Below are 19,991 nucleotides of genomic sequence, written 5' to 3' on the forward strand. Positions count from 1 at the left end.
ATTATTTCAACATACAAAATAAGTTTGGTTTTACAGGATAATAACCCACACACAGCTTCTGCTAAAAAGACAAACAAAAAGACCCAAACACCAAACTTTACCGAGAAGCTTGGTTTCACGCTTCCCCCTCCCCGCGAAGCCCATGCCGCCACCTCCCGCGAAGCCCACGCCGCCCAGCTTTGCACCGACCAACCACCCAGCTCCGCCCACGCCCAGCTCCACCAAGCCCACACCGCCAGACTACTCCGGCAATTCTCCACCATTGCTCCGGCCGAGGGAATTAGAAAAAATCATTCCTCCGCCCGTGAGTTCTGCGAAATTTTGTGATTACTACATGTGTTTTGAGTTGGGGCTGTAACTTTAGTTTGAAAAATATTTTGTGTAGTATTAGTGTCCCTTTTTTTTTGTGCCCTCAGTGCCAATTTTTTGTGCCCTCATGGCCTACTGGGCGGTGGGCAGTGGGCAGCCGGTGGGCAAGGGCTTCTTGTAAGAGAGCTGGTGGGTTTTTGCGAGAAATTTTGTAACGATGGTTTCATTTTAAGAGTAGGGGGTGGTATATTCTGGTGTGGGTAAGTGCAATTTGTAAGTTAAAACAAGCTTAGTTGTCATCTTCTGGTTGGTGGGCGTAAATTTGGCCATTTACGCCATGACCGAACGGAAGATAAACTCAGTGGTTAAAGCATGTCGAAAAGCGACCCGAATTTTCTCAATTTCAAAGAAAATGAAAAGGAGCTAATCCCTTATTTTGCAAGGGTAAAGTGGTCATTTTACTTTTTTTTTGTTTTTGGGGACCATTCTATTTTATAGAAAGAAAGACTGCGATCCTTCGGTGGGTTGCGTCTACGGAGGAGGAGGCCAAAACGTGGCAGATTGGACTCCATGCATTTTTTTTTAAAAAAACACAAAAACAAAAACAAAAACAAAAGTCGACAGAGAAAAAGAGAGAACAGGACAAAGGAGGATCTCTTCCCTCACCTTGCAAACGGCGAAAAGAAGGTGGTTTGCGAAGGATTGAGAACTGGTAGTGAGCACAAGAGAAGAGAGAGACAATAAAACGGTAATCTCTCTTAACTCCCAGAATCACCGACTATCCCAAAAAGAAAATAACTAAAATGACGAGCCGTACGAGTTATGCGATTGACCGCGTGTCAAAACATAACTGGCTCAGAGTAGTACCAAAGCCAATTTAACAGTATCAAGGCCAACGACCTTTTAAAACACCTCCGAGCTCACCAAATCACCACCCCAGGTGATCCCCACTCTTCCAGTGCCCTCTCCCTCTCACACCTGGGAGCTCACTCACAGACACCCACACACACACCACGCTTCTCCGGTGTGAATTTTGAGCCATTCATTCACTCCATTCACGTTTTTATCTCCTCCTTAGCCATAATCTCAAATACAATCACGAAATTAACCGAAAAACGATAATTAATCCAGACTGAACCACGCCATTTCCGTACGCGAAGCTAAGCTACCCGAATGGCGATGGCGGCAACGATTTCGTTTACTTCCTCACCGACTCCAATCCCCGTACGCTTCTCGACGCGGGCCTCCACAACGACGTCGCAGAAGCGGGGACACGTGGTGGGCAGCATGGGGCACTTGGCTGAGGTGGTTCGCAAGGACGTGGAGTTTCTGAAGAAGGGAATCGGCAGAGGAGTGGAGTGGGCGAACGAGGCTCTCCACATTCCTAGGGTTTTTAAAACCCTAGACGACGTCTTGTGGCTCCGGAGTCTCGAAGAACCCCACGCCCCTCCGTTAGAGCCTCGTCCGTGGCCTCAACCTTGCTATCCAGGTTTCGCTTTCCTTATCTCTCTCTCTCTTTCTCTATCTCACACTCTCTCAAACACACAATATGATAATATACATGTGTGTGATGAATATATGTATATATTGGTTTACCTGTATTGATATTGGAAGGTTCGTCTGGTGACAGAACTGTCTGGTGTGGATTTGTTGATGGCTGATCTCAAAGCCTTGGAGGCGTATGCTGGTTATTTCTACTATCTGTCTAAGATTTGGTCTAAGCCACTTCCTGAAGCCTATGACCCACAAGATGTTGCTGACTATTTCAGTTGCAGGCCTCACGTAGTGGCCCTTAGACTTCTTGAGGTAGTTGAAATCAACTTATAGTAATACGAATTTATGATATTCTAGAGGTCTGGCTCTTGTCTTGATAAATTAATCAGTCGAAGCGTTATGCCAGGAATGAAACATGTCAATTTTAACGGTGTATGGTGCTGAACTACTCATGTTTTCAAGCAATGGCAGTCTTTTAAGCATGCAGATGTGTATTCTCTGAAAAATGTCTGTCTTACTCCAAGCTCACTTGGACAAAATTTCCCTTAATAATTTGCCCCTCCTTTTCAGTTTGGATAATTTAACTTAAACCAAATTGAAGGATCAGCTTGTGACAGTTCTCATCCTAAATTTTGATCTATGCCCATGTATAAGTATAACTAGGGCTACTTGTTAGTCATACCATGTCATGTGTCCGTCCACACATCATGTGCATTATATTGGATTGGACTGAATAGAATGCTCTCCATCTCTGCCAAGAACTATCCCACATCTTCTTGGATTAGAGGAAATAACGTGGGAATATATATAATGATTTTCTCAGTTTTAGTATGAGATGTGTTCTACCTTTCGGGCCACTGCTCTCCGGTATGCGCCATGTCTTGTGCTTGGTTTTTAGTTCACCTTTTTTTCAGGGCAGCTATATCGTTGTTATAAGCAAGTTGTTCTCTAGGGCACTTTGTGAAATACTTCCTTATCTCTTATACGATGTTTGTGCACTGGAAGGTATTTTCCTCCTTTGCATCTGCTGCAATCAGAATTCGAAGCCCTGGTATCAGAAAGTTCTTAAGACTCAGTTCAGATAAGGATGTTGATGGGAGTGTATCACAATACAATTTTGGTATGGTGTTAAAAGAGACAATGCTAAGCCTTGGTCCTACCTTTATCAAAGGTAAGGAATATTGTCTGATTGAAGTTTAAATTTCATCGTTAAAGGTTTACTTCAATTTGTTAATTTACTTACGAAAAAAAAAATTTCATTGTTAAAGGTCCATTTCCTTTGCATTTATATTCTTTTTCCCCAATTACTCTTTCTGCTTCCCTTATTGCTCTTCAAATTATATGCTGGGCCTTTATTTTTCTCCTGCAGTCACAAGATTACCAATATGCTAGTTACATGCCTTTGCTTACTGATGCAGTTGGTCAGTCCCTTGCCACAAGGCCAGATATTATTGGTCCTGAGATTTCCAAGGTAGATTGAAGAGATTTCTTTGTCTTTCTTTTTATTAGTGTAGTTTCTGCCAGCAATTTGAAAGGTTGTATGTTAATTTTAAATTTTTAATTCGTGTAAGTATTAACAATAACAACGTTATTTACTTCTGGCAATGAAGAGACTCTTAATGTGCTTCTCTTTTTTTCCTTTCTGGTGTTATTTGTATGAATGCCTATGTAAATTATGTAATACTGATAATACCTTATCAAATGTTCATGCATCTTGTCATGTTGTGTGACAATAATGATAGGGATTGTTCAATGCTTTGTAATTCTGCTAAATGCATCTCTATTTTTGTGGTGTTGTGTGCTACTGTGCTTGTAGTTTTCATATGGTGTCAACTATCAGGATTATGAAACTTTCTGGGATACAAAAGTTATTTTGTGCATTTTATACTTATTCGTGCAAATTCTTCTACGTTCTTGTCTTTGTATAATGAAAGTAACTGCTAGATCTTTTTTTTTTTTTTTTGTTGGTTGAGTTATGATTGCAGGCATTGTCTGAGCTGCATGATCAAATACCTCCTTTTCCCAGGACTGTGGCTATGAAAATTATTGAGGAAGAATTAGGTTCTCCTGTGGAATCATTCTTTTGCTACATATCTAATGAACCTGTTGCTGCAGCATCATTTGGTCAGGTGGCTCTTTACGCCACTATATGTATGAGTACATACATGCATATTTGCATGTATATTCATCTAGAAATTTTCTGATTTGGGTTTGTTTTTATTTTGTTTGTGTTTTTACACAATCAAGGTCTACCGCGGGAATACTATTGATGGTTTTAATGTTGCGGTGAAAGTTCAGCGTCCTAATTTGCATCATCTGGTTGTGCGGGACGTCTATATTCTTCGCCTTGGGGTTTGTATTCACCTCTAGTAGTCTTAGATATCTGTTTCTAGTATGAAGTTATTTTATGATTGATTGAAAAAATGTTTCAGCTGGAGATATTTCAAAAGATAGCAAAGAGAAAAAGTGACCTTCGCCTATATGCCGATGAGCTTGGGAAAGGTTTAGTTGGGGAATTGGATTACACTTTGGAGGCTGCAAATGCTTCAGAGTTTATGGTAATAATCACGTTTTCCATTAAAGTTTAATCTGTCTTTGTATAGTAATGATGGCTGTGAAAGTTTTTATAAATAATAACTAAAATTCTTTTTCATGGGGCTTGCAACTTTCTTCAACTATGGAGATGAAATCAATTTTTTAAAGGTTTGTGACATTTTGGGGCAGAAATAGGATGGATTGATCCGCTAACCTTCTCCACCCTGCCTCCTATTACAGGGTTGCGTTTTTGTAGTTGAGGTTAGGTGGGGGTTGGACACTTTGGCTTGGAATAGGTTAGGGATTTATTAGCCTGTCCCGAATGCCTCTTCTAGATGTAAATCTGACACAAAATTGGACTGAAGTTTCAAAATTCATGTTTAATGGTCGGGTGATTGTAATGTGACTAGTTCACCTTGAATTGCACTAATGGCATCAATCATAGGGTCTGGTTGGTATACTTTGAGAAGTTTAAGGGTGGTATACAATTGAAACCACCAAGTGGGTCTGTGTTACTGACCGAAAGAGTGGATTTCTGTCCCAATATTTTGACTTTATAATCGATTTTGATATCATTTTTTGGAAAAAAAATTACTGGTTAAGGCCATATTTGGAATAGTGCTACTTTAGGGACCTATGCCCAAAGCAAAAGGGTAAAGAAGACAGGTGAGAAGAAACTCCTCTTATATAGAACTGTAAAACATTTCCTTTCATGTGTAGTTTTGATGAGTAGTTGGGTAGAGAGTGGTATCAACCATTGAGTTTGGCATGGAGATAACAGTGTTTTCAGCTTCACTTGGTAAAAATGACAGTTTCTTCTTATTAGAAACAACCTTTTAAGATTTTCAAAAGCTGGTTTGCTCAGTAGAGCCTCTATCTTAAAAAAGTGATATTGTGGGTTAGCCAATCTAGTGAAAGGGGAAAAAACTAAGATACATACTTTAACAATTCTTTGAAGTGCTGTGTCAATTTCTTGGATAAGATACTTGTAATGCTTACTGACTATCTAATGCTGTCCATACAGGAAGCTCATTTGCCCTTTCCATTTATTCGTGTGCCAAAAATGTTTGTGCATTTAACTCGAAAGAGAGTTCTGACTATGGAGTGGATTGCTGGTGAAAGTCCAACTGATTTACTTTCTGTATCTACTGGAAATGCTGTTGATGATGGCTCTCCTTATTCAGGGAGGCAGAAACTTGATGCAAAAAAGCGTCTTCTTGATCTGGTGCGTAATAATGACATGCATGCTTAGACTCCATGCTTAGCTTAAACTGTAGTGTATCCTGTGCTCTGGGTGTGAAGCCTGTTTTTGATAATTATCATTATTCCTGGAGCTCAAATGAGATTTGGCAATAATTTGTAGTCTTACAGTAGTAAGAAAAGCACTAGTTGAAAGTCATACAAGTAGAAAATTCAGAGCCAAAAAGGGATGACTAGTTAAACAAAACAGGACATGTTCCCCCAGATAGAATGGTGCTGCCAGACTAGGGTTTTGCAACCTACTGAAATAATTTGGATGAGGCCATGACCTAAAGTTGAGATCAATGAGTTAATGTTGGAAATGTGGTAATCAGTCAATTAGTCGAAGTGCCCGCGGGGGGGTTGTGGGGGTGGGTTCCGTCATAAAAAAGAATCGGTCAATTAGTGGGTCAAATAAAAATATGTGCCAAGTTGTCAATCTAACTGTCTTGATGCTACACCAGCGAGATTTCTAGCCATATTGATATGCCAATTGATTAATAGTTACTTGTGTATTTACTGTTTAAGGTTAGGAAAGGAGTGGAGGCATCGTTAGTTCAACTCCTTGAAACAGGCCTATTGCATGCTGATCCACATTCAGGAAACTTGCGGTACACGGCCTCGGGACAAATAGGGTAAATATATATTTTTTGCCTTCCCTTTCCAATTGGATAAGGATGAGGTTCCGATTGTCCTGTATCAGAATATATGGTCATGCCTAGCTTTTACTCACCCCTCCAGGTAATTTCTTCTCCAGGTTTCTGGATTTTGGTTTGCTTTGTCGGATGGAAAAGAAGCATCAGTTTGCTATGCTTGCATCTATAGTGCACATAGTAAATGGGGACTGGGCATCCCTTGTTCATGCCCTGACTGAAATGGATGTTGTAAGGCCAGGGACTAACATCCGGCGTGTGACAATGGTATTATACTTGGTTCTCTTTGGCTTCAGTTTATGGCACTTTCTTAGTATATAAGTTACCAAGAAAAAACTTTTAGCAGACAACCAGTTTGAGACACCACTTCACATAATTAACTGTTATTTGTAACTATATTTCAGGATCTGGAATATGCCTTGGGAGAAGTAGAATTTAAAGATGGAATTCCCGATGTCAAGTTCAGCAGGGTGAGATTCATGTCTTGAAATCGCTAGCATTTTGTAATCTTATTGCTTGCCTGATCACCTATATGTACGTAAGAGCTACAGCAGTTCTCATAGGCAGTAAATTGTGGTGTTCCGTTTGTGATGGGTGGACAGATCTAATGTCTAAAGCTAAAAGAACCTTCAAATGTTTTGTATTAGTCAATTGCTCAGTGCCAAGGACCCACTTTTTCGGGGGGCTTTAACCCGAGGACTTCAAATGCAGTTCATGTTTCACTTATTGAGGAAAGCGGTGAAGTTTTGTGAGAAGTTTGGAAAATATCACTGGCCTCTAATTATTTATTTGGGTTAACCTTTTGTTCAAAGCTTTCCCACTCATTCCTTGAATGCAATTTCGGTTTATGTGTGGCCTCATGTGCTGTGGAATGTTGGAACAGCATGCCAACGTCCTCTTTCATTTAGTGCACATAGTGTTAATTTAAATGCTCAAATTTTGTATATGGGCTTACTCAAGGTGAATATTTATAATGCATACTGTATATACTTCAATATTTTGACCAACCCCTTGTCCTAACTGCTAGGATTTGTAATCATTGTTTTTTTAAACCCGTAGCTCTTTCTGTACTAGTTTTATACACAATCTTGTTTGCTGCTTCATATACATTAGTGGCTCACTGTTGCTATAATTTTTTCTAGGTTCTGGGTAAAATCTTGTCCGTAGCCTTCAAATATCATTTTCGCATGCCACCATACTACACACTTGTCCTACGTTCTCTAGCTTCCTTGGAAGGTGAGGTTTTTGTGGCCATATGCATCACTGTCTTTTGCTTACAAATTGTTATATTTGTAGGAGCTTCAGTATGTTGTGTACTACTTCCATGCATTACTGTCTTAATTACAAGTTAAAGTGTTAAACTAACTTTATATATGTTTACTTACTTTTTTATTAGTGAACTCTCCTTGGTGCTGTATGATATATGAAGTTATGCCATATTCCTTCACAAACCTATACAATTATAAATTGCATGGTCTTTAAAGAGAGAATGTGTAATGTAATTTAAAGTTGACTGTTTTGTTTTCTTTTTGGAATTGGTGCACTTGGATCTGTGTAGCGCTCTAGGTGATTCAAACAGCTGGAATAACTGCTCATATAATGTTTTGGGCTAGATAATTTGGTTTGAGGTTGACAATATATGTTCAACCATTACAGCTTTTGCCTCCTTCTCCCCCAATGCCTGTGTTGTTGCATGAGGACCAGTATTAAAGTCACCTTAACAAGTCTTAGTTTAGTTTCAACTAATTGGATTTCACTAGTTGTGTGAAGTCTATAGCGACAATGAATATTGCTTTACGCAATACGCATCAAAAAAAGCATGAAGGCTGTAGCATCAATTTATTTACTTATTTAAAAAACTGTGAAGATCTGTAGTGAGGTTTACTTGACAGGAAGTGTAAACAGGATATGATGTCTGTAATAATGTTCAGAAGCATCTGACATTTGTATGGTACTATTCCATATTTTAAGAATGTCTTGCTTTTAAATTTTATTTTGTATCTATATATCATTGAGGGTAGTTCATGTCAAATTTTCCTGATTACATCCATTTTGCCTCAATCCATATTTACTCTCTGTCACTGTCTCTCAGGTCTGGCAGTAGCTGCAGATGACAATTTTAAGACATTTGAAGCTGCATACCCTTATGTTGTTCAGAAACTTCTCACTGATAATTCAGCAGCAACGAGGAAGATTTTGCACTCGGTATGCAATGTTCTAATAAATGACTAAATTTTTTGCTGCTTGCTATGGGGTTTGTTGGAATTTCAGAAACCATGATGTGGAAAATAAAGCATGGGCCTAAGTTTAGAGGACATTGGAGGTGCATGAAGAGGATGTTAAAACCTGTCTCATGGTCCTTACCCCATATGTCTATTTCAAAAACGTGTATGTTTTATAATTACAGGTATCTGGGAATGTCATTTTATGGATGATGAAACAGTATTGTTGCACTATTAGAATGATTTAGATGTATTTATTTACCCAGATATATTTCAACCCAATTAGGGACCATTTTTGGGTACAATGGTAGAGGTCTTGAATTGCCAAACACAAGTATGTAGATTTAATTTTTAAGAGTGGCCACTTCAAGCAAATTTGCTGGAGGTTAGGACCGTCTCTAGATGTTCCATCCCAAGACCCTGCTTTGACAGGGTCAATGCTGGTAATGTCCTTTACTCATTTTTGCCAAATTCCTGATTTCTCTGCATGGCACATGCTACATGATGTTCTTTATGCTAGTTGCATTACTATTCACTATTAGATTTTAGTGTTAGCAAATTCAATATCAAAACATGTTAGGTTGTAGATTTTGGTTTAGGGTTGAGTCGGTATAAAATGTGGTTAAAAAAAAGGCTGGAATTGAAGAATTGAAGACTTCAATCGCTAACTAGATCGCAATCCAACGATTGAGCCACAAAAACCTGAGATGTTCGATCGCAAGGTTGATTGTAGTTCGTTCGATCGAAGTGGTGTAGCAGTTCACATTCAAATTCCGGAGAGATTCGATTGAAGTTTGTTCGATTGAAGATGCACATCATGTTCCATACTTCAACACGAGAGCGTTGATCATAATTCGGATTGTAGTTTGTTCGGTCGAATGGATGCGCTATTTTGAAACCATAAAGTTTGTTCAATCGAACTTGACCTTTGTTCAATGGAATGGGTCTGAAACTGATTTGTTTTTTAGCCGACTTGACTTTTAAACCTCAATTTTCTACTTACCTATATAAGCCTTTTGAGCTACGATTTTCATAAGGTGTGAAGGCACTTATTCTTTGTTCATGGAGAGTTACCAAACCTTCCTAAGTTTAAACTGAAACACAAACCCCTCATTGAACCTTATTAAACCACATAAAAACTTTCAGTCACCGGAGTTTCAGGTTGCAGAAGTGATTCTATAGAAAAAAGGCAAGAGTTGTGGAGCTATTTGTAGAAGACAAATTGGTCGTTTGTTGGGTTCAAGTCAATGTCTATTCTACAAAGATTTTGTAAGTATAGACTAATTGTAAGTTATTTCTTCTATAGTGGAAAATTTACTGGGGTTGGCTGTCCCAGAGTATTTTTTTCTTTTGAAGAGTTCTTCAAAAGTTTTCATTTTGTTACCAAAATCCCTATGTTGAATTTGTTTAATGCTTTACTTGATTATGGTAATCATTGTTGTGGTTATGAAATTTTTTAATTTGTTGTGATAGTCCGCAAACACCTATTCACCCCCCTCTAGGTGTTGTTACTTGTTTGGGGTCATATTGCGAATTTTAATTGGTTTCAAAGTTACCAAATTCTTGTGTTGATCTTATTTTATGCTTTGTTGAGATTTTATATATGGTGTTTGGATTGAAAATTGATAAACTTGATAATTTGTCTTATATGATAAGATTGAGATATTATCTGTTAATTAAAAGATTGGGGTCAATCCGCAGTTTTCATATACGATACTGAAACTTATTTTTTTCTCTGCTGGGATATTTTAATGTATGTATGAAGATTCCTGGATCATTTTTTTGTTTAATTTTATTCTTCCTATTCAGGTGATTTTAAATAAAAAGAAGGAGTTCCAGTGGCAGAGGCTTGCTCTTTTCTTAAGAGTAGGTGCGACTAGGTATGTTCAATAGATCTTGTTGAGTCAAAGCTAAAGATGGAACCAAATTTTACGTTTGAGTATAATACTCTCTCTCTCTCTCAGAGGCATAGACAGCCCTATTCTTCATAAATGGGCTCTTGGCCTGGTCTTTTACTAGTCTCTGTTGATTTGTCTGGTAGCTTATGTGTAGCAATTTTTTCACATCTATAGTTTGGTTCTTATTTTGGTTGCAGGAAAGGCTTGTCCAAGGTGATAGCATCCACCAGTGAGACTTCCCTTGATTATGCACCGAATAGCGCTACTGGTGTTTTTGATGTTGCAAACTTAATCATGAGGCTTCTACCATCTAAAGATGGTGTTGTGCTAAGAAGACTCTTAATGACTGCAGTGAGTGCCTATAGCCCCTTCTCCCCCATAAATGCAGATTTATATAACACATTGTTATTAACATATTCCTTTATGAGGTGCTATAAGATCTCTTATGAGATGAATTGTCATTTTCCCACATCTGCTATATGTGATTGGCATGTTAGTTATGGGGTGCTATAAGATCTCTTATGAGAGATGAATTGTCATATTCCCCCCATCTATATATGATGGCATTTTAGTTAGCTTTTAAGATCGAGGTCAGTTAGTTATCTATAGATTCACGATGGTATTTTGAGCGTTGTGTAATTTTTACGTTCATGAAAAGAATGGATTCTAAGTTTGTGTAGTATTCTTCATACATGTGTAAGTACTTGGCCCGGCTTTTGAGGAAAATACACTCCCTTGGTCTTGGGAGCATTTTCCTTCAGAAGAACAAATATTTGCCATGGTTAGAGAGTGGATAAGTTCGGACTAGAATATCTCTTATAGGGGTACCAATCTCTTTGATGACAATGGGGAAGGCAGATTGAGGTCAAAGTGCCTGAAGTAACTTCTGCATATTGGCCAAATCCAGTAGTCTTGCATTTTAAAATTCTCATATTGCATTTTAATGCACAGGATGGAGCTTCATTAATCCAAGCAATGGTTTCCAAGGAGGCAAAATTCTTCCGCCAGCAACTCTGCACAATCATTGCTGACATATTGTACCAATGGATGTGTGAAGCACTCGGACAAGACATTGCAATAACCCAGTCTAGTTCGCAGTTGAGATTCATGAGCGGACCTGACAACAGAGAGCTAGGTTCATCTTCCAGATTATCCACACCCATATGTGATTACAATTCCATCTTGAGGGATCGGCGGCTCAAAGTGATCTTTTTGAAAGCTCTAAACTCGACAAGGAGACGTCCAGTATTGTTTGCGAGGTTCTGCTTGGCTTCCTTTGTAATGTTTGTAACAGCTTCTGCTGTGGCTTGTCATCGGATCCTAGTCTCTCTGTCCGAAACCTACATTGGCCGGGTACCAGTTTCTCCCAAGCGATTTGCTTTCAGTGCATGATATTTCCACCTGTAAAGTACTTGGGCCGGCGGAGAACATTCATCACCAGGAATACATATTTGAGCCGTCCAGTAATTTCAGAGTTCCTCTTTTGAAGAAGATTGAATGCAGACACTATCACCAGGAGTACATCTTTGACCCTTCTAGTAATTTTACGATATAAAGATGATTGGAGCCACTTTTGGGAAAGAAGGCTGACAAGTAGATCAGTATATATGGCTTGACTTGGGATTTATGGTGCGAGTCACACTGATACCTTCCCTTGCAACTTGTTCTCAGATTCAATGTGAGGTCCAATACTTTGTTGGGTATTGGCGATGGTAAGGGTCCTAAGGGATATACATGGTGAGATATCAAGGTTGGATGCAGAAAGACGCCAAGAGCTCGTGAATGTTCTCTGGTAATGGAAATATATATATATATAAACTCTGTAATATGTTTAGAGAAGAAAATTGTATACAAATTGATATCGTGCGTAAAAAGATACCAAATCATTGATGGGATGACGATTATTGACGGATGTTGTATTGGAAACATGTCATGCTGCGATTTATTTATGAAATGATAAAAATTGATATCCAACATTTTATACTAATAACACATCAAGACTGCACATTGTTCAGCCGCTTCGCACCTAGTGCTTGGAAGCATTCTCATAGCCGCTTCCCACCTAGTGTTTGGAAGCATTCTCATAAGATCATTTATTCTCTCGTCTATTCGAATTAAGAGTGGTAAAGATCCCCCTCGGAACCTTTTCCCCCCTTCAATTGAAAAAAAAAAAAAAAAATTATCAAGTCTGATGTTGCCACCAAAAAAAATCATCAAGACTGATGTTGCTGCCATTAATGGCAGTTTTTGTGAAAAGCATAAATGAGACAAGTGAGCTGGCAGGACCGTGGATCCCAATCAAATATATTTCGCGTATTACAACTTTTATTATTACAATCCAATTCAATATATAGTTTTTTTACAACACTTAAGCCAAATCTTTCATGTTTTAGTAATTGACGTAGTAAAAGTGCCATATAAGCTATTATGTAATATCCCACACATTTTAGTAACTAACATAATAAGTGTTACTTTTAGTTTGTAAATGTGATAATTACTAAGAATACTGTCATGCAATATCTTATATTTTAGGAGTAATGTTGTATATTACATCATTATATCACTGTATCCCTATGTTGACATGACATTGTCAAAAGAAAGAAAAAAAAAATTGTAAATTAGTATTGCCACTTTAATAATAATAAAATATTAATGTAGTGTACTCATATTTTAATAGTTGATATGATAATTGTCACCTGAACTATTGTGTCAGAAAGCATCAATTAAATCCGCAGTTCCCTTAGATGAACTCCACCTTAAGAGGACTAAAAATCTTATCACTTGAGGTAATTCACATCCACATTCCAATTTAAATTCCATTTCATACGTTTTACATAAATAAATGAATCCATTTAATTTGATGTCAATGGTCTCATCAACGTGAAGTAAACTATGCGGGGGTGGGCCATTTGGCCCATTTCTTTAGAATAAATCCTCTATTAATTACCGAACTTAAAACCTCCTCTAGTCCCTCGCATAAAAGCCAAAAACCAACGCATTTGTCTACTCTTCTGTAGCTTCTCCGATCTACAACCCTTCCCGCACAGATCTCCGGGTCAAAAACACACGCGGATTATCGGCGTTGAAGTCCCAACCCTCAAATCGAACGCCTTCCATTCAATCTCTACCGCCATGAGCACTCCAGTAAGCACAATCAGATCTTGCCTCTCAGATCTCTGCTTTCGAAGATTTTTTTCCCTAATTTTGAGTAGCGTATGTTTAAGAATTGAAAAGGCTAATTAACGTGTAAATGTGTGCTTGGAGTAGGGCACGAGCTTCTATTCTGGGTTCACTCGGCTATGCAAGGGCCTTGCGGTGGTACTCGTCGGCGGCCACATTGTGGTCCAGCTTTTCCCTTCCGCTATTGCTTATGTTGCTCTTATTCCCGCCAGGTAATCCTTTTGATCCGCAACTCGAAGTTCTGAAGTTTTATCCATTTCCTAGTTTGCTTGTCTTGGGTTAAAAACTTAAAATGACAATGATGTCATGTGTGAAAGTTGGACGTGGAGGCAATATGGGTGCCAGGGAAATGTTGGAAATATCATAGAATAGAGGGATAAATTATGAAAAGACTGCTTAAAGCTGTAGAGTTAGCGATAAGGGTGTCATGGAAATCCTGTGTCCGTGTAGTTTCGGATTGGAAGGCGGTTTCTGCTTAAGAGCTCTAGATTATTACTGTGATTTAGATTTATTTTCAGAGTCAACTCGGGCCGGTTCTGCTTGGTTGTGTGGATTGGTTGGGCACATGTATCTCACTTGTTTATAATTTGAGGCATGCAAAAGAAAATGTTTAGATATTGAGATTTTGATTTTTTAATCAGAAGGATATGAAATTCAATTTACTTGGCGTGCCTGTTAATTGAAAACCATGGGCTTGAGGGGGTGGGGGTTTGAGGCTCTACCTGCTGATATTTGCAACATTAAAATATGCCTTGTTAAGGTTCTACAAAGGAATGAATTTGATTTGGGTTCAAATCAGTATCCACGCTCTCTCTGTACATTCACAGATCCAAAATGCTACCTTAGAAATCTTTTGGTGGACTGCATTAATCTTTTTTTTTTTTTTTTTTTTTTCTTTGGCTGACTTGTGGAAAGGCATCTGTATATTATGAGGGATACAGTTTACGGGCTTCCTTTTCCATAGGTTCAGCAGTCAAAGATGTAGAAGCAAAGTTTATAACTAAGCTCAGTGCTGTGTCCTTAAAAATCTTTAATGGATCATATTGCTGTGTGCGCAATTTATTGATGCTTATCAGTGTTAAGGGCTCTACCTGCCCCTTTTAAAGACGTGATGGTTATTGCTTTGTTCAAAGAAAACAGAAAAGGCAGGGAATACGATTCAGTTATAAGAGAGGAGGATGAAAATCTAATACCTATGGAGAAGCATAACCAAAGGATTTCTAACCATTATAAATTATTAAAGGCATTTATTGCTATTGCATACAACTATATTTGATATTTTCCTTATGGATAGTAATGATTTTAAGCCCAGTGCTATAGGGTGCAAGATTTACTTAAATGAATTCCGAATCTTTATTCCTGTATGAACTTATCTTTTGCAGGACAATTCCTTTTGCTTGGAACCTCCTAACAGCTGGTTATATTGAACAATCAGTGTCTGGGGTATGCACTTCTATTGCTATGAACAGTATCTTCACGATTTACTAATCATATTGCCTCAAATGTCTCCTATTATTTGTTTGTTTTCTTTATAAATTGAATAAGTAATATCTGATGGTTCCACTTGTTTTGTAGGTGTTTGCCAGCACAATTGGTCTCCTTTTCATTGGGAAGCTGCTTGAGCCAGTATGGGGATCTCGGGAATTCTTGAAGTTCATCTTTGTAGTTAACTTTCTGACTTCTGTATGCGTTTTTATCACTGCTATTGCCTTGTACTACATTACCACACAGGAAAATTACCTGTAAGTACTTAAAAATCTTTATGGATTTGTCTGTCTTTACTCTCTTTGTAGTTTTTCAGCTTTTCCCAATCCTCAGTCTTGACTTATTAGCAGCTGTATTGTACCATCAGTATATTTAAAGTTTAATTGTAATAAAGCAAATTGCACTTAGATTGAATCAGATCAGTGTGCAACCGTCAATCCATCTGTTGTTGAGTACTCCCAATATTGTTCATCTATTGAATCTTGTATAATGCTTGTTTGTGTTTTACATCTTTTGATCATATGTCTCATCCTTAACGATTTTTTTTTTTTTTTTTTTTTTTTTTTTAATTCATTGTTGTGCTAGTTATATGCCTCTTTCTGGGTTCCATGGGGTTCTTTCGGGGTTCTTGGTTGGCATCAAGCAGATCATACCTGACCAAGAGCTGCCTTTGTTGAAGATAAAAGCTAAGGTATGAACCTTTTTACAATAATGCTCCTCAAAAAAGATCACCCCTTAAGAAATCATTCAATAGAAACTTCTGCTCGTTGAGGAATTGTCTCTCACTCCCACTTTTTGGCGCATTCCAATTCTATGCAGTGGTTGCCATCTCTTACAGTATTGCTGTCCATTGCTGTAAGCTTCTTCACTCTTGAGTCGGTGAAATATCTTCCAACCATAATATTTGGCACGTACATAAGCTGGATTTACCTCAGATACTGGCAGAGGAAACCAGAAACAAAACTTAAGGGTGATCCAAGTGATGATTTTGCATTCTCTACATTCTTCCCTGAATTTTTAAGGTAATCTACTGTTTTGTTTTGGTTATCATAGCTCATAATATAAAGGTTCAAAAAAAAAAAGTGCTGTCATGACTCTCTCCCTCTCCCTCTCCCTCTCCCTCTCTTTCTCTCATGTTTCTTGCTGGTTGAAATGCAGACCAGTCATTGATCCCATTTCATCTATATTTCATCGAATGCTCTGTGGGAGGACTGAAGCTTCTAATGAAGCTCAGGGTTACACGCTGGGAGGTGCCCCATTACCTGGTTCTGACCCTATTGAGGCATCTAGGAGGAGGTAACATTACTTTTTCTATGCTGTCATTAGAAATCTCCAGCTAGCATGGTGAAGTAGTACACATGCTATGTAATTTGTCTTCTATTAGCTAATTTACACATTGCATCTGGAATTAGTACAAAGGTTATCTCAAATTGACAGCTCTAAATAGTCTTATGGTAGCTAGGGACACCCAAAATACCACAAAAAGGTAAAGAAAATAAACGAAAACAAAAACGCAAGCAGCACAGTACATAAGAAGGTAGCCCCTACCCTACACATCATCAACTGCAAATCCAAAGAAAAGGCTGGATTTAATCTCAAGCCTATGTTTTGGCACCTTTGCCCTTGTGTTTCAGCTTATTTTGGAAGATAGTGCCTTCTTGTCTTTCATGGTATATTTAAAGGGAAATGAATGATAGGAGTTTTGAAGATCATGAAAGGACAATAGAGGAGCTTAAGTCTTTTTTCTTCAATACTCTTTATTTGTGGACAACTGCATATATTTCTCCTTTGGTCCTAAGTTTTCATGATTTTCTTGCTCCTGTTTCTTCTTCTAACTAGGTGTTTTCTCTTATATACTTTTTGTGTACTTGAGAGCGCCTTATGCTTTTAATGATATCTCGATTGATTATAAAAAAAAAAAATAGAAAATAATGTTCTCTCTTTCCGGAGATAGTGGAATTTACATCTTTTAAAATGGTAAAACTCTTAAATCTCTAAAATTATTGAGATAAACCATTTAAAGGTTTTAAAAAATAACATGGTTTCCATAATATTTGAAGGCAAAATGCATGTTCCAAGGCGGGCTTTCCACTAGACAAAAAGATCCAAGTGATGAAATTAGAAGTCATTAACAAAATTGATAATAAAAAGGCGCCCTTATGAAAAGCTACTACAATGAAACTAATTATTAGGTAGAAAGAGAGAATCTACAGTCTGACCAATCCTATCCTCTGCAGAGAAAGGGGAGCTCGAGCGCTTGAAGAAAGATTGGCCACTGAGAGGTTGGCTTCTGCAGGGAGTGCAGAAGAGGCACTGAAAGATGCTACAGAGAATGTTTGATTGCTTGGAAACGCTACTTCTGAATCCATTTAACCAGCACAATTGTGTCCTTTCATTACAATCTATAGAGGTTTTGCTGTATCAGCGTAGAAGCTTGGATTCTGGAGGAAGGTTCTATTGTACATTTTGCCTTGGATTTTAATCCTCAGTATACAAAATTTCCCATCTTTTATGTTTCCTTGCATGATAATTCATTTGTGTTCTTGGTCAAGATTTGTAGAATAGAGATGCAAAAGAAGTTCCCCCATATGTTTTTCCTTATACATATAAGTAGAACTTTTCAACTGTTTTGGACTGTTTAGTGCATCCATAATTGTAAAAACATATTTCCAGATCGCAAGGCAGTTTCACTTTATGAGAAAGTATCTTCTATAATATTACGGTCTTTGGGGAATTAGCTTTTCCAGCATAGTCTGCCTTAAGCTTTCAGGTTCTTGCAACTGCATGGATGCTAGTTTGGTTTTCCTATTTGCAGTTGGAATAGCTCTGCACTGTGCTGCCGAGTCAATCATTACACCAAGGAAAAGTTTGTGAAACTAGTTTGGACAAAAACTTCATCCAAACTGAGTTGGAAAAAAATTTTATTCTACAAAACTTATGTATCTCTTGATCATGTAAGAAGTACATGATTTAATAATTCTATTAAAAATTGTGTGCTTTTCACATGTTAATTAAAAAAACAAGTGTTCCTTATAGGGGTGAAAAGGTGGTTGCTGCCTAGGCAGTTAGTAAATTTTACTAACCGCCTCCGCTAACCGTTAGGCGGTTAACCGCATCCGAATGACCATTTTTTAACTAACCGCCTTTTTTGGACCTTTTATTGGGCTTTTTTTTTGTGCCGGTTTTAGGGCTCACTTTAAACAAATTTTCTTTTCCTTTTTTTCATGGCCATTTTAGCATTAAAAATTGTTATATACTAAAATCCTTGTTGGTCACCTTCTACGAATTTATACAACATATAATACAAATAAAATTACAACAATTTTTTTAAATCATCACTTCACTTGATATATATATATATATATATATATATATAAAGTGGTTAAGGTTAGCGGTTTTTAAAAATACAATAACTGCTAACCGCTTTTAAAAGCGGTTAGCGGTTCTAAATTTTCACCCTTAGTTCCTTACGTGTTAAATGATATATGGCAAATTTGTAGATTGAGTTTGAGAAAATTTCACCTACCCAATTAGATTATGGGGTTTGAGGATGTGACAAATAATTAAGGGTTTTAAAAATGATAAATAATTATATGCCTTTATAATAAATGATTTTTCTGTACAAATTGTTTTTGTTGAGGTTATAAATTCACCTGAAAAATAAATTATAAAAAAAGATAGAAAAACACATTTACCACACACTGCACGGCTTCGACAATTGGACGCACGACTTAAGTTTTTTCTTAACAAAAAATGAATATTTAATCTTAACCCTGTAATCCTAACCTTGTAAGGATAAGACTTATTAATGTAATATCTTAATTTAAAAAAAAAAAGAAAAAAAAGAAAAAAAAAAAAAACTGGTTTGAGGCAACTTGAGGCGATAGGCAACATGACTGATACATTATAGCACCTTATAAGGTTTCATAGAATCGAGGTGAAAGCTTCTTAGAGAGATAGACATTGACAGATATTTGACGGTAAGGTTGCAATATGAGAAATACACAATCCCCTACTTCAAACTCTTGCTTGCTTCGATGCTTGTTAACATGTTTCATTCGGACTTAAGCGACATTGAGATTGTCCTCGAGGAGCTGTAAGATTTTAGTTCAATCTTGAAGGGTAAGGTTCAGGCTGTCCAGCTCATCAATTGATGAAGATCATGTAGTATAAGTAGGGATAATCGACAAGGCTCAACCATATACTACTTCAAACGGAGTCATTTTGATTGTTGAATGATAGGTGGTATTATACCACCATTCGGTCCATGGAAGCTAACAAATCCACTCCCTAGGTTTATCTCTCACAAAACATTATAAGTAATTTTTTAAGCATCAATTCACCACTTCATTTTGTCCTTTTACCAATAGTTCACCCATTGACTGTTTATGGCTCTTGTTCATATGTTCTTTCACTAGAATCTTCTATTAATCCCTTTACCTGTTGAACATGAAGCCTCGTCTAGTGAAACGTTGTTACTAGAGGTCAATAGCGTATTGGCTTAGGTCGGTAATACCAAAATCTCTTTTATGAGGTGAAGGTCAAAATTATTTTATTTTATTTATTGCCCTTACAAAAGATAAGCTGTTCACATTGTACAATAAATTGGGACAAGGGCACTTAATCCCGCAGCCAAAAATTGAAGCCACGTACTCCTTGCAAGCTTTGCATCTTACTTTCTTGAGCTTCAAAAAAAAGTCAGCTTCAAAAAGAAAACGACTACGTTTAATTAAAAGGGGCTTGATTAAATCTGAGCCCTCTATTATTTTTTTAGGAGAAACTTCACTTACCCCTTATACTTTTGCGCTTTTTGCAGGCACTCTCTCATTGTTCAAAACTTCTCACTTTAGTATATCAAACTTTCGTTTCCTTTCAAATACTCCTACCGTTAGCTTTTGACCTTTCTATTTCTAAATTTTTTTTAAAAAAAATTAATTTTAATAAAAAATAAAGATACGATTGTAATTCTCCACCCT

The 19,991-nt window shown here is 37.5% G+C and overlaps 2 protein-coding genes across 2 annotated transcripts; both read left to right on the forward strand.

Annotated features, from left to right (window-relative positions):
• The first annotated feature begins 978 nt into the window (after positions 1-978).
• On the forward strand, positions 979-12,509 carry ATATH8 (Protein kinase superfamily protein). The gene is made up of 16 exons (XM_059600119.2): positions 979-1,798; positions 1,940-2,115; positions 2,809-2,974; positions 3,222-3,274; positions 3,789-3,932; positions 4,051-4,155; positions 4,236-4,361; positions 5,363-5,563; positions 6,106-6,212; positions 6,335-6,497; positions 6,635-6,700; positions 7,373-7,466; positions 8,323-8,435; positions 10,262-10,332; positions 10,548-10,701; positions 11,302-12,509. Exons 1-16 carry the CDS (start codon positions 1,483-1,485, stop codon positions 11,740-11,742), a joined length of 2,496 nt encoding a protein of 831 aa, XP_059456102.2. The 5' UTR covers positions 979-1,482; the 3' UTR covers positions 11,743-12,509.
• Positions 12,510-13,310: 801 nt separating this feature from the next.
• Positions 13,311-17,757, forward strand: LOC132188736 (rhomboid protein-like protein). Its single transcript, XM_059603267.2, has 8 exons — positions 13,311-13,494; positions 13,618-13,742; positions 14,913-14,973; positions 15,106-15,272; positions 15,601-15,706; positions 15,835-16,037; positions 16,174-16,311; positions 17,253-17,757. The coding sequence occupies exons 1-8, from the start codon at positions 13,483-13,485 to the stop codon at positions 17,353-17,355; spliced, it is 915 nt and encodes a 304-aa protein (XP_059459250.1). The 5' UTR covers positions 13,311-13,482; the 3' UTR covers positions 17,356-17,757.
• The last annotated feature ends 2,234 nt before the right edge of the window (positions 17,758-19,991 follow it).

Source organism: Corylus avellana, chromosome 6 (assembly GCF_965113065.1).
Source record: "Corylus avellana chromosome 6, dhCorAvel1.hap1.2, whole genome shotgun sequence".
Taxonomy (NCBI): Eukaryota; Viridiplantae; Streptophyta; class Magnoliopsida; order Fagales; family Betulaceae; genus Corylus; species Corylus avellana.